The sequence below is a fragment of the Perca flavescens genome, chromosome 7 (assembly GCF_004354835.1).
Source record: "Perca flavescens isolate YP-PL-M2 chromosome 7, PFLA_1.0, whole genome shotgun sequence".
NCBI lineage: Eukaryota > Metazoa > Chordata > Actinopteri > Perciformes > Percidae > Perca > Perca flavescens.
The window spans coordinates 26,154,549-26,169,279 of NC_041337.1; the positions used below are offsets into that span (position 1 = coordinate 26,154,549).

The 14,731-nt window shown below is 38.2% G+C and overlaps 1 protein-coding gene and 1 long non-coding RNA gene across 2 annotated transcripts in view; both read left to right on the forward strand.

Annotated features, from left to right (window-relative positions):
* The first annotated feature begins 90 nt into the window (after window positions 1-90).
* LOC114558561 (uncharacterized) overlaps window positions 91-14,731 on the forward strand; it is a 39,251-nt gene continuing 24,610 nt past the window's right edge. Inside the window, exons 1-8 of the mRNA XM_028582621.1 lie at window positions 91-202; window positions 1,298-1,343; window positions 1,387-1,499; window positions 1,806-1,941; window positions 2,125-2,234; window positions 2,321-2,365; window positions 2,506-2,638; window positions 3,308-3,426. Of these exons, the coding sequence (XP_028438422.1) occupies window positions 172-202; window positions 1,298-1,343; window positions 1,387-1,499; window positions 1,806-1,941; window positions 2,125-2,234; window positions 2,321-2,365; window positions 2,506-2,638; window positions 3,308-3,426 (733 nt within the window). The 5' untranslated portion in view covers window positions 91-171. The remainder of the gene's footprint in view (window positions 203-1,297; window positions 1,344-1,386; window positions 1,500-1,805; window positions 1,942-2,124; window positions 2,235-2,320; window positions 2,366-2,505; window positions 2,639-3,307; window positions 3,427-14,731) is intronic.
* Window positions 6,278-14,731, forward strand: part of LOC114558864 (uncharacterized) — a 12,567-nt gene continuing 4,113 nt past the window's right edge. Inside the window, exons 1-4 of the long non-coding RNA XR_003692990.1 lie at window positions 6,278-6,350; window positions 6,692-6,724; window positions 6,810-6,875; window positions 9,040-9,149. This is a non-coding gene — a long non-coding RNA (uncharacterized LOC114558864). The remainder of the gene's footprint in view (window positions 6,351-6,691; window positions 6,725-6,809; window positions 6,876-9,039; window positions 9,150-14,731) is intronic.

Sequence of the window (14,731 nt, forward strand, 5' to 3'; positions counted from 1 at the left end):
CACCTCATGATATTTCCGTAATGTGAGTCGGCATACTGATAAACCAGGCTATTGTATTGTAGGCCTATATAAGGCAAAGGCAGTTCTTGATCCAGCATAACAGCCTACAGGTGTGTCTCTTCCAGCCAGCATCTGTCTTACTGTTCACCTCAGACCGGATCTTCTAAAACCATGCTCTGCTTCAGACTCAGCACCACACTGTGTAAGTAGCCTGCAACTGACAACTAGAACTCATTATATGGGTGTTCATGTAAAAATAGGAATTAAGTTTGATTTCTGCTCTCTTGCTGAAGAAGCTAAAGCTTTGATATAGGCTATGTGATTGGAGTTTCAAGGTGCTCGGTAGGGTAAGACAGTAGGCTACATCCTTATCTATTTGCCATAATACCATACCAATAGGTATGGTAACATCCCCGAAACAAAGAGGCTGATTCGCACACATAACTTCTGTGTTTGGCGCAAAATGGTCTGTGGTGGAAGAAGTATTCAGATCCTATGAAGTAAAAGTACTAAAATCCTCACACTTTAGAAACTGGAAACGATCAAAACAGTTGTGTCAATCAACTAAGGGTTAAATCGGCTAATCATTTCTGCTGTAGGACTACTTGAAGGCCTATGAATTGTTGGATTGTTGGATTGTTAGCTACTAATGAATTGGCCTGTTTTTCTTTTTCTTTCATCCTGTTTCTCCCTGTTTTATATAGCAAATGTTACTACTGTATATCTTCTGTCCTTTTTATTGTAACTTCAACCTGCCTAATGGACTACAGATGGAAATTAGCCCCTGGGCTATAATCTGGCACTTTTACATGTACTGCTGTACATGTTCATTGAATGTGCATTGTCCTGAAATAATAAATGAATAAAACAAATAGAACATGCAGAGAGACTGTTCTCATCTTTCATTGACCCGCTCCTCACTGAGCTCAGTGGGTAGTGTGTGCGTAGCGACCCGGCCCAAATGCTCTGCCTACACTAACGCCAGTATGCTCCCTTCACCACACAAAGGCCCATTCTGAGCCAGGAAAAAAAAGTGGTACAGTATACCCACTATTAGACTACACCACTGGGCCTACAGCACTTGAGTAAATGTACATAGTTACATTCCACCACTGAATATGGTAGGTTATTTGCGGTGGAATTTTTCTTCTCATCAATTTGAGCTATTTGTGACAAATGTGCATGCGACAGGGGTTTAGGATAAAGCACAATAAAAAAGAATATTTTTTTAGAGAGAGACTTTGTAACTTTTGCTTATGTTGGCTGGCACAGTTTGACAGTGATGTTTCTTTTCCAGTGCTGGCAGCAACATGTTCGCTCATGACAGCAGGTAACTTATCTGAGTGAATGATAATAATGATGCATGCATTTATTTTCTGCATACAGTATGTGGCTTAAACACACTTTAACGTATTCTTTCATATCTATTATTTTAGTTGTCTCCACAGAGAAAGCTATCACCTGTGGCAGCGACGGGAATGTCCAGCACCTGAGCTGCGGTATGACTGAACACTCTTAAGTCTTTGTGTCCACTGTGAGTGGTACATTTAGGTTTGACGGCCTTAATAAACTGATGCAACCAGTATTGAGGCATTAAAAACATTTTGGGCTTTAGTAACCAGAAAATATACTGTGGCAGAGAGAAACACAAAATACTTAAAACAGTATCAGCTGAGCCTGTAGAAATTTTAGGCTCAGTCAATATATCAAATAAAAATATGTTATTGCCATACAAATACAATGAAGTTGTTGAAGCCATTATACAACTTGTCTTGTTTCCTCATTTCTCCCTTGCTGTGTAACAGATGACGGAGTGATCAGTGTGCAGACAGCACTGTATGGACGTGCAGACGCTGTGACCTGCAGTGAGGGAAGACCTCCGGCACAGCTCGCTAATACAAACTGCTCTCAAGCTGGCACAGTGGACGTCGTCAAGAAAAGGTACAAATTACATACAATCATAATTGTAAAGAATAATATACTACTACTACTAATATACATGCATCATTCAAATCATTTACATGAAATTAATCAAATGTAGTACATTGATGAGCTAGCCTATAACAGGAAAGTGTGTTAAAAGTTAAATGTTGTGCTAAAAACATGCTTGTAATGCGTTTACAGGTGTGATGGCAAGCGGGTGTGTGAACTAAACATCAACGTATTTTATACCTCTGATCCCTGCTATGGCACCTACAAATACCTGGAAACCAAATACACCTGCCTCCCAGCAAGTGAGTCACATTGTCACATGTCTGCATAAAGAAAAGAAGCTGCAGGTTTTATAGAGTAATGTGATTCCTTTATGTTACTTTGACAGTTCACCTTGATGCCTGTGAGGGCTCTTTGGCGAAACTCCAATGTGGTAATATTTTTTGCATTTATGGTGGATTGATGTGACAAGCATAATTACATTTTCAGTGCATCAGACCTCTAAATCTTCACTACATTGTTGTCTTCTCCACCTTGCCAATTGTACCAATTGTTCTTCCTTTTGTTTGACAGATCAAGGACAGGTTATATTTGTGTATGGTGCCGACTATGGACGTCGTGACCAGACCACCTGCATTTACCAACGGCCTCTCAATCAAATTCAAAATATCTACTGCTCAAGCCCCACACGCAAAGTTGCTGACAGGTACAGTTGCACAACCTTTACTGAATATATTGATAAAAAATTAAAGGAACTATTTCCTATTGGCACAGATCGATCGGTTACGTTGTAACCTTGGTTCTCTGAGTGAAGAGACTATCTCTCCAGCCGCTCGGAGATGGTTCCGATCAAATTATCAGTGATTCCACACCAGGACAGGTGCTTTACAGGGCGTGTCTTAAAGAAGTATCCACGAACCAGATCACAGGGGGAACATCCCCGTACATATGGAATATGTAACGGTGAAGAAATAGTCTTGATACGATAGACAAAGTCCAAATTAATTGGAATTCTTGCTAGGTTAACTCAGTAAGTTAGAAAGTAAAATTGACAAAAGAAGGGATAAAAAAAGGAGGCATTTCACATGCACAAATCATTCAAGGCCTAAAAAAGTACATCTGGTGTTGGTGTTGGGCTGGAGAAGCTCAGTTCAGTGTGTGGTGTACTGCAGCAAGAAGGAACTGCAATCTGCAAAAATGATGACCGCTATGACAAAGTCTGTAGTCATATGTTCATGGCGATTTTCTTTGCTGATAGACAGGCTGAGATTTTATAACATATAAAGAAAATTACCACCTTAATAACGCAGTTCAGATTTTATATGCTCCATATTATTCAAAGCCTGTTTTCACTCATGTCACTTTGCATCCACAGCTGTAATGGGAAGAACAGCTGTACCATCGCAGCAAGCAACTCTGTGTTTGGAGACCCCTGCGTCAACACCTACAAGTATCTGGAGGTGGCCTACATATGTGATTGTAAGTATCTTAAAGGTCCATTTGGCTGTTCACTCTGGGACAGCCACAAAAAAAACTCACAGCGACGATAAAAATGCGTTGAATTACAAGTTGCTTAAATTATCTGAATTGAATATTTCCTGTTCTTTTGCAGATCCTGGGAGTTCTCCGCTTCCATAGTTTACCTCTGTAAGCATAATGAAGTTTCATTCGTATCACAATAAACATTCATTCAATTAAATACTTTTGTCAGTTTGATCATTGGCTAGAGAAATGTAAAACTTAACTGCAGAATCCTGTTCCAGATATATAACTATCCTAAAAAACCCAATATGGAGTAGTTCGACCCATAAAGGTTGTTAAGAAGTTGAACTTTTGAGAGCAAAAAAATCCTCTGCTGCACAGGATGCAGTTTATGTTCCCACATCGTTTGGTTAGGTAACATTAGTCTCACTTTGCCAGACAAACCTATCTACACAGCGCTGCGGAGAAGCGCCTGGCACATCCAGCATTCTGGGATAGGAGAAAAACGTGCTCTGGTTGATTGGCATTTCTTTAAACCAATCACAATCATCTTGGGCGGACGGTGCCACTGCAAAATAGCCTCGGGAAGGAACTTGTATTGATGGAACGTGTATGTTCAAAGGTTGTTTTGGTTATGCAACAGAAAACTCAGATTGGACAGAGTCTAGCAAGCTGTCTGGATTTACCCTGCAGAGATCTGAGGAGCAGTTAACCATAGTCTTCATAAATCTGACATCTGGCCAAAATGAAGGACATCCAGCAGAATTTCTGGCAGCACCTGAACTATCCCGGAAGTGAAACGTCGTCGATATAGACTAGGTTACCATTAGCAGCTGTAGCTACAGTGGCTGACCAAAGAAAACACAATGGATTTATTAACATATTACATGTGGTTCTAAAAGCTGTAAATAAATCAGAAATGTTACATTTGTCAACAGGCAACACTTCAATCAGATATTGTTGTTTAGTTTTTACACTGTGCTCTTTCTGTATACTTTCTTTGCTTTTTCATTTCATTCCATTTTATTTCATCTCTCTTATTTTTAAGAATGTTAATTTGTATTTTTATTTTTAACCAAAAGCCCTAGGGACAAGTGTCGTGAACAAGCTTCAGCTAAAAACATTATGATATATACATCAGATGACTGTTTAGGCTTATCTATGTTTTTTGTATCTGTCCCTACCTACAGAAACTATAATAATAATAATAATAATAATAATAATAATAATAATAATAATAATAATAATAATAATAACAGAAGCAATGGCCCAAACTATGAAAATAAAATCCCAGTTATAATTAAATTGACTCATTCGTTCTTGACAGAGAAAAGAGGAAAAATGAATCTTACTACAATCAGAGCGTCCATAACATCTTTACAGGTCTGCAGGCTGGCTGCACTCGTCACCTCCAAGAACAACTCTTTGGTAGACTTCTTGATCTGTAAAGTACAATCAGCTGATCCTGTTATCATTTCTATTATACAGTTAGAAGACGGAGAAAAACTGTGGGACAATATGGCATGTCTGATGTGTTACTGGGTTCAGTTTTCTCTGTGGACATCATTTCCACCATATGACAGTATTACATATGAAATTCTCTCTTATGGGAGGATATAATTATGATAACCAGGAAGAAAACAGACATACACACCTTGGTTTTCTCACTGTTGGTAATAGGTGGGAATGAGATCACATGTCCCTCTGCATCCACTAGGCAGGGATACATTTCTTTTCCCTGCAGAAGCTGCAGGTATCTGGAAAAAAACAAAAGTTTAAAGACAACATTATGAAAAGCTTAAGCAAAAGTAATAAATACATAGCAGGTGATATTCTTTCGATGATAAACTCAAAAAATGATAAGATTCAACTCTGTCGGAGCTGTCAGCAGTGAAAATTCATTGATTTGCAGGTTTCATTTGGTGTGTGTGTGTGTGTGTGTGTGATACTGATCTTGTCAAGTAGTTGCTTGATCTTCCTGACTGGTCGATGTTTAAACTGACATTTGATCAACCCAGTAGCACTTGTCATGTAGGACTTTACTTAAAGCACACTGTTAATGCATTAACCACAGATATAAAAACAACAACAGTGGTTTAGATGATGTTATAAGTCAGACATGTCTATCATAATCAAGATCAACAGATCAATAATATCTTTAAATCCTATTTTTTCAGCATTTTCCTTTTATCACGCAGGCCTATCGATTACAACTACCTGCCTAAATGTGGGCTTAATAAGTATGTGATGCTTTATAATGTGTTAACAAGGCATTGGTTGAAACAAATCTGGCTAAAGCTGTGGTCCAACCAACATACTTACACTGCCCTCATGTGTTCAAACCATAGACTGTAATAATAGCATACCAAGTTATACAGATGTCTTGTACAACACTTTGTTAGAAAAGTGTTTTGGTATACAAGTTATCTTTTATTTAAAAAATCAGTTTGTGTTTCAAACACAAAGGTTTTATTCAAAACTTTCCTCCCTGGACTCCAGCCTGCAGTTTCTAATGAGGATCTTTCAAAACCCTTTCCTCAACAGAGAACACAGAGTCATAAGTTGGGACGTTGTGTAAAACTTAAATAAAAACAGAATACAATGATTTGCAAATCCTTTTCAACCTATATTCAATTGAATACACTACAGAGACAAGATATTTAATGTTCAAACTGATCAATATTATTGTTTTTTTTTTGCAAATATTCACTCATTTTGAATGTGATGTCTGCAACACTTTCCAAAGAGCTGTGGCAACAATAGACCGGGGAAGTTGAGGAATGCTCAAAAAGCACCTGTCTGGAACATTCCACAGGTGAACATGTTAATTGGAAACAGGTGAATGTCATGATTGAGTATAAAAGGAGCATCCCCCAAAAGGATCAGTCATTCACAAGCAGCGATGGGGAGAAGTTCACCACTTTATCATCAACTGTGTAAGCAAATATTCCAATTGTTTAAGAAGAACTATTAGGCTTCAAGTGACAACTACAACACTAATTGGTTCAAGTACAATTAGGAAACAAAGAGGCTGATTCGCACATGTAACTTCTGTGTTTGGCGCAGTTATTTGTAACAAATGTAAATCAAGTGAGACACGTTTACTGAGCTCAGCCTTTTCCCTCTAGTCTAAAGGTAAATTTTCACTTTTTTTGTTCTAGTTTTCATCTAACCATCTAGCATGGGACAGGGGTTTAGGATAAAGCCCAATGAATAGATAGTTTTGCTTTTGTTTAGCTGGCACAGTTTGACAGTAGGCCTTATGTTTCTTTTCCAGTGCTGGCAGCAACATGTTCACTCATGACCGCAGGTAAATTGTATGAGAAAATGATGATGCTTGCATTTTCTGCATACAGTATGTCTTGAAGACACGAGACCTTATTCTATTATTTTAGTTGTCTCCACAGAGAGAGCTACCACCTGTGGCAGCGACGGCAGGAATGTCCAGCGCCTGAGCTGTGGTATGACTGAACTCTTAAGTCCTTGTGTCCACTGTGTGGTACATTTAAGCAATATTGCACTGAAAAACATACTGCCAAATATGATGGTAAATCAGACTGTTAGAACCATGGATGTATTAGAGCTGAGACATCCCAACTTCATTGATGTATTGGTTTCCTGTATCGGTCACGTGGGCTCTGCCACGCCTCTTTAGGAGACTAGCGGCAGGTCCGAGTGTATTGATTCAAATGAGAGAAGTGAACATGATTACAGATTATGAGCAATGCTTTTGCCCCATAGTCTCAAAGTAACTATTGGGACTCATTTCCCACAAGCTACATATCTCCAGAACATTTTTTTAGATCAACATTTTATATTTTCTGCAGAAAATGTTTGATCCTAACATGGCATTTTTCAGACGGGCACAGGAGAAAGCCTATGCACCTTTCAACAATGCAAGTGTAGGCTACTTATTGCATCAATAACCCCTCTTCTGATTCTGATAATATTGCACAGATCAATAAAATGGATTGTAGAAACACCAATGAGAAATTTGAATATGGGTGGATGGCTTTTGGAGAGAAACTGTTAATTAGTCTGGTGGTTTGTTTTCTGATGGACCTGGAGCTTCTCCCTGAGGGCAGGGATCACAGACGGTGGCCAGGGTGACAACTGTCTTTAACTATGGTGTTTGTTTTGTTTTTTTGGGGGTTTTTTTGCTCTGGAAAGGTAGCGGTTGTGTGCAATGTCCTGAAGTGAGGGGAGAGGGCAGCCGACAGTTTTCTGTGTGGTGTTGACCCTCTGCAGAGTTTTTTTTTTTTTCTCACAGTAAGTGGGCCGATTTCAACCAGCAACTGTGGGGTCAAACGGTGAGAAATGAGAGAGAGGACTGCCATATTTGCTGTCAGGCTGGATAAACCTGAATAGGTGGAAACACAGGACTTTCAAGCCTGGGCCAGTCGCGTACCTACAGGTGTAGAAGACTTATGGAAAAAAAGGAAGAAAAAGACATTATCCTGGCCGGATGTCTCTGCAAAACAACAGGGTTCGAATCCTACCTTACCCAAACCAAACATCCTGTATTTAGTTCAGAATATTTTGTTACAGCATGTCTGTATTATACAAAAAAAGTAATACAAATTTTTAACGGTTGATTTTAAACATAATTTGAATATTTATTGAAAAATGATCTGGAAACAATTAGTATTTTAGAATGATAAGATGATATGACCTTATGATTTGAAGGTTAAGACAATACTACTTTTACATGCTGCTACTGCAAAATTATGAATTGAAATTAATAATAGCATATTAATAATTATACACAATTTCAAAGCATTTTATTTGTATATACTGTATATTATGTTTAATTTCACTTTCTATCACTTTTACTTCCTCAGTCAAATAAAGATGTCACAGTGATGCTTTCAAGATATTTTATTAAAAAACAACCTAATTCTAAAACACAAAATAAAAACTAAACATAGAAATACATTTACTGAATTATTATCAAAATATTACCCATTTACACACGTATTTACACTGTTACAGGGGACACTAGAGTGCATGTAAATGTGCTAACTGAAAGACTATGTGATGATAATGAAATGATTCAGACCAGAAATTCAGTGAAGGTGAATACACATGAATTAAACTTAATATCACAATTGCTAGGCTATGAAAACGTGTGTGTGGAAAAAAAAAAAAAAAATTGTGGACTGAATAGTTAAATTTCTTACATTTATTATATTCTCCCATAGTTTTGACATTTTGCATAGACTAAGTTATTACTTATTCAATAGTATTTAGGTGGGGGTTATTTAAACTGAGGTCTGTAGGAGGATGGTAGGCAAGGCAGCTTTATTTGTATAGCACATTTCAGCAACAAGGCAATTTAAATTGCTTTACATAAAAACCATTAAAAAATTAAAAACAAATAAAATACGAGAAGTTACAGTGCAGTATAAGAAATTAAACATTAAAGAGCAGTTAAAAACAGTTAAACATTTTTAAACAAAACCTTTTTTGTCATATCAACTATTGGTCCCTCTGGGACGTGTGGTTTACTCTGCTTGCCATGTCACTCAGCACTCATCTTAAAATCTTACTTTGTCTTTGGTCATGGTCACCTGCCTCTCAAAGCTAATTTTTTTTGTATTTGCTTCCAACTCCTCTTCTTGCCAGATGAAGGGCAGGTTATATCTGTCTATGGTGCTGATTATGGACGCCGCAACCAGAGCACATGCACCTACACAGACACCTACTTCTGAGATCCAAAAAAACGTTTCTGACAGGTACAGTTGTCTTTGTCAACTTGTACTTCATGTTGAAAGCTGTCATAAGCATGGTATATTTAACTTTATAACTGCAGTACAGTGATAGCTGCACAACATGATGAAAACATGAGGAATACAGTATGGGATGGGGAACAGCAGTGATGCAGAGTGAAACAATCCAATCACAATTGTTTTAGTGGTACCATCTACTGGCTTGAACTCTGAGTTTGTTCTTAAAGCAGTTATGAGCTTGGAGAACAAAGTGACACATAGCAGGGTTCAGTTATACAATGTTCTAAAGGTTTAATGAGACACACAAGAATAGGCTATTCAGGGTTCCCCCTGTTATAAGGTTTAAGTGCAGTACCTGAGCCGTTGTGGGCCACACCTAAGCCGAATGAAAGACTTTTCTCAGTTCTAATGATTGTAGTTAGACTTCCTAAGAAAGTTTTGTCTTAAAGCTTTTTGAGTGTTATTAATTTATCTGCCCTATCTTTTCCAACATTTTAGACCCAGATATAATAAGGGTTATGATGTGAAAAAGAGACACAGAAACTGAGTACAAAGAGACACAACACAACTACAAAGAGACGCAAAAACCCACAAAGTGATATAGCTTTTTCTTTTTTTACTGAAAAACAAAGTTTCTTGGACACCTAAACCCACGTCAAATTTAAAATGCAAAGCTTAAATATAAATGCTTAAACTGAAATATTTGAAATCTTTTATTGATTGAGAGAAACATCAAATATGAAACTCAAAATGTGAAATGGAAAAGCTTAAATGGAAATGCTTAAATAAAAATTTCAAATAGAAAAAAAGAGAATTTTATTTAAGTCTGCACTTTATAATTTTCAATTTTATCGTTTGAATTTTACATTTGGCAATTGCACTTTGACATTTTAAGATTCACCATTTCCATTTCAATTTAACATTTGGCTTTTCATTTGGACTTGACAGATGTCAATGTATATGAGGAGGCGTGGCCCAAAGGCTGATGGGAGAGTCTGAAACGAAAGGGGTGCAGAGGCACCTTATGGAGAGCATGGAGAGCTGACTGCTGGGAAGCACATTAGATGATAGAAACTGATGATTTACACCAAACACAAACAACATTTCATGCAACAACAGTGAGGTTTTAATGTAGTTACTGTAATTGGGCCTGTGTTAGTCAGGACTAGATTAGGATTGTATTTAAAGCTGATTCTGGTTTCCAACTTCGCCCCAGGTGTGTCTGTTTAAAACATGGACAGAGACAACTTCTCTTTTATTTAATTAAGCAACAGTACAAACATGGGCGTGGGTAGCTCTGCTATGGCTGTGTGTTTGTGTGTGGTTAGATCTTGAGGATGCACACACACAATCTCATCCGGGTAGTCATCCTCCGAACTGCGACAGTCTACTTTTTCTTTCTCTCACTTTTTTCTCCGGGTGGCGTACACGGTGTGAGGCGCGTGTCCGCGCTATTCTCCACCATGCATTCACAATCACTCCTGATAGACGGCCTTTTGTACACCCCGTTTACTTTTTTTCTTAAAAGATATGCAAATTAGAAAAATAGGTCATTTTAAACCTTGTCAATATTGATGACAATGTGTTCAAATGGAAAACAAGCCACATTTCAGGAAATAAACTTAGGAAAGACTTCCAGCTGACAGTGGGGTCCATGAGCATCACTGGCCGTCTGGCAGGGAGGCAATCCCGGCCGCCGCCAGCTGTCAGACTGGAGCTTCTCAAGTCCAACAGAATCGGAGAAAATGTGCAATTGGCCATTCATTTTTGTAGAACTTCCCATAATCAAACTCTTTAATTTCTCGCATAAAGTCTCAGAAGTGAATTTAGTGGTGAAATACCAGATGAAAATTGTAAAAAGTTTCCAATTGTTGGCTGCTGCTACCAGTGGTGGTTCTACATTGAATTACACCCAGGGCGAGACCCCCTTCAATCCCACACAACTTTTATTCCTTTCTGTCACATCTACTGCAGTCAAATTCGCTGTGTTCCCTCGGAAGGAATAACTGCACGTGGCTAAGCACTTGTAATGGAATTTCGAACATGTTTAGAGGCTAAAAACACGTTTCAAACTTGCCCTGTTTAAGCCTGTTGGGTGCAAAACAGTGTTGCCAAGTCCGCTTATTAGAAGTGACTTTAGGCTTGTTTTTCAGTAAAGTCGATTTCAAATATTGGTAGTCGCGGGTCGCGTTTTTTTTGGGCTTGTTTCTAAAGTGTAGTTGGTTATTTGGGCTTGTTCCCAGCTTCATAATAAGTTGTCAAGCAGATATTTTCTATGTTATTTAAATGTAGGAGTTTCCCTTGCCTGTTCCCTCTGTCCCTCCCCTTTTCCCCATACACACAGGAGACAGCAGCGTTTTTTCCCACCCACATCCTGCTTCTAATTGGCCAGCTGGCAATGAGTACTAGCCAATCAGAGGCAGAGCAGGGCAATCTTTTTTTTTTTTTTTTTTTTTCTGTTTAGGAAAACTTCCATGAGTGATGAGAAAGATAATGGTGGTGTTATTCTTTGTATGTGTTTTATTATGCATTAAGTGTTATGAGTCTTAAGAAAAATATTTTAGACCACTCACCTGTTCAAATGGTTTTGAATGGAATGGTTTTTAAACCAGTTTAGTTTAAGTCTTTTCTAACTCACTTTGTTTATCAGAGCAGGAGCCACTTTATTGCTGCACACTAAGAGTATCAATAATTTCTCCTGTTTCTGAGTTATTTAAAAATGGGATCTTCTGCAGTCCCTGCAATAATAAAGAATTTGTAAATTCAGGATGATATTTATTTGTGTGCACATTTTAATTATCAGAGGTTTATGGTGTATATAATGTACTTGGTACATCAGTCTATATATGATATATCAGTTTTCTAATGTTAAATAATGTTAAGTGGTTTAACCCCCTCTTGTGATTATTGTCCTGAAGCTCAGGGGGGAGAAAAATAAAGTACCGTGTGTACAGTTTTGCAAAACTGCACACAGTTTACCAATCTGTCCACATGGATGTAAATTGACAATCTGTACCCACAGTTTAAAATCCGTCCCCACGGACTGTAAAACCGTGCACACAGTTTATTTATTTTTCTCTTCCCGGAACCTAGGGTGGCTCCGTAGAAAAAGTTGCTTGTTTTCACAGGCCACAGGAGGATAACTCGGTGTAGGCAACACCGATTGTTTTCATTTTTCTCCTAATTTAAAAAAAACAGAGCTGTGTTGAAATCACAAAAGTGTGTTTTTCAAATGTTCTAATGAAGGATTTGTGCAATTGAGAAATATAATTTTCCTTTCATTTATGTTGTATGTACAGTACAGGCCAAAAGTTTGGACACACCTCATTCAATGAGTTTCTTTTTTATTTTCATGACTATTTACATTGTAGATTCTCACTGAAGGCATCAAAACTATGAATGAACACATATGGAATTATGTACTTAACAAAAAAGTGTGAAATTACTGAAAACATGTCTTTTAGATTCTTCAAAGTAGCCACCCTTTGCTTTTTTATTAATAAGGGAAAAAATTCCACTAATTAACCCTGACAAAGCACAACTGTGAAGTGAAACCCATCAGGTGACTACCTCATGAAGCTCATTGAGAGAACACCAAGGGTTTGCAGAGTTATCAAAAAAAGCAAAGGGTGGCTACTTTGAAGAATCTAAAATATTAGACATGTTTTCAGTTATTTAACACTTTTTTGTTAAGTACATAATTCCATATGTGTCCATTCATAGTTTTGATGCCTTCAGTGAGAATCTACAATGTAAATAGTAAAAAAAACACACACATTGAATGAGGTGTGTCCAAACTTGTGTGTGTGTGTCAAAAATACAATCAGATATATAAAAAAATGTAACAAGAGAAGAGAGCATCAATAATATAAAATATTAAGAATAATGTGAAAATAAAATATAGAATAAATATTCTAAATAGCACAAATGCTTCATCACACAAATGTGAAAACGCATTGAAGAGAATCTAATTATTACATTATTGCACTAAGAACAGAAAACTAAAACCTGACCTGTCTGGTCTTCCTTGATGCAAAATCATCAATGATGTCGTCGTATGAAATCTGCTCCCCTATTGAATGATTGATTGATACTGAGGTAAAGGCCAGTGAGGCTTTCCTGGGACATGGTTGACCTCAGGTATGATGTGATCAACTTTAGTTTTGAAAAGCTCCTCTCTGCTTGAGTCACAGTGACTGGCAGAGTAAGTGCAATCCTGAGAGCAGTCCAAAAGTTGGGGTAGATCTCCGATAGCTCCTTATCATCCCCCGTTTAGTTTAACTGACGCATAACCACGATCAGCTTCGTGGGTGCTCAGTATTAGTGGAGCACCAACGGTATCGGCGCCTATGCCCAGCAAGGAAGCAACCTGTTCGACCCAGAGGTGAACTGTCCCCCGCTCCCCGCTCCTCTTTTCCCTTTTCACAGCTTATCTGTGCAGTGTGCATGGTAACTTCTCAGCAAGCAGGGGCGCCAATTTGCCAATTCCCCACACGGTGAAATGATAGACAATACAGTAGAAAACCGCTTCGAGGATTTTTTTTTTTTTAAGTGCTCGTGCCGCCCCACATCTGCCAAAAACCGCTACTGGCTGCTACTACGGCAAACTCCCGATCTAGATAGGTATTGACATTCTGTAGAAAATATCACAGATTCATGCCCCCCAGGTATTGATCCAAATGGCACTTTACATGTGGATCTGAAAATGTTTTCTACAGGGTAACTAAGGGTTCCAGTTGTAGTCAACAATATACCATACAAAGTGGTGAATCCCTTAAGTAATAACAAGCTAACTGCAAACATAATCAATTTAGCATCCATTCCCCGTCAGCCACAACCTGTCCCAAGAAATGGGACAGATAATTCTTTTAATACACTAACAATAGCCGTAGTGAATGTCAGGTCTTTGGCGGTTTGGTTCTCCTACATATTTGGAGTCATCCAGTGCAAAAATAAACATAATGAGCATTATAATTCATATGAAGGACAAACTATTTACATTTCTTCAAAAAAGACCCATGTGTATGCCAAATCTCAAAACAGTGACGCCATTCTTCTCTGTAGAACGGTTTAGACCTAGCCTGACGTGGTCCTACTCAGATTCTAGTCAGAATGTGAGTCTGAAACCGCTCCATTGGGCTCTTAGCATTGGGTTGTGATTATGGGGCGTGTTCCAACCGAACCAGGAAAAAAAATGAATCTGCATTCATTGGATAGACCTACAACCAATCAGAGCAACGGAACTCAACTCAACTGTCCAGAGCCTGCAACCATTGACATATACCGTATTTTCCGGACTATAAGTCGCACTTTTTTTCCTACTTTGGCTGGTCCTGCAACTTATAGTCAGGTGCGACTTATATATCAAAATATATATAATTTAACATGTTTTTACATGTTAATTTATACTGAAAACATTGCCGTCTACAGCCGCGAGAGGGCGCTCTAGGCTTGTGACAACTAGAACGCTCCTCCTAAAGACAACTGAGAAAGAAAAGAGATAACAAACTGCAGGTAGTAAAATATGCAGCCGAAAACGGTAATCGGGCAGCAGAAAGAGTTTGAAATGAGGGAGACTGGCGAAAAGG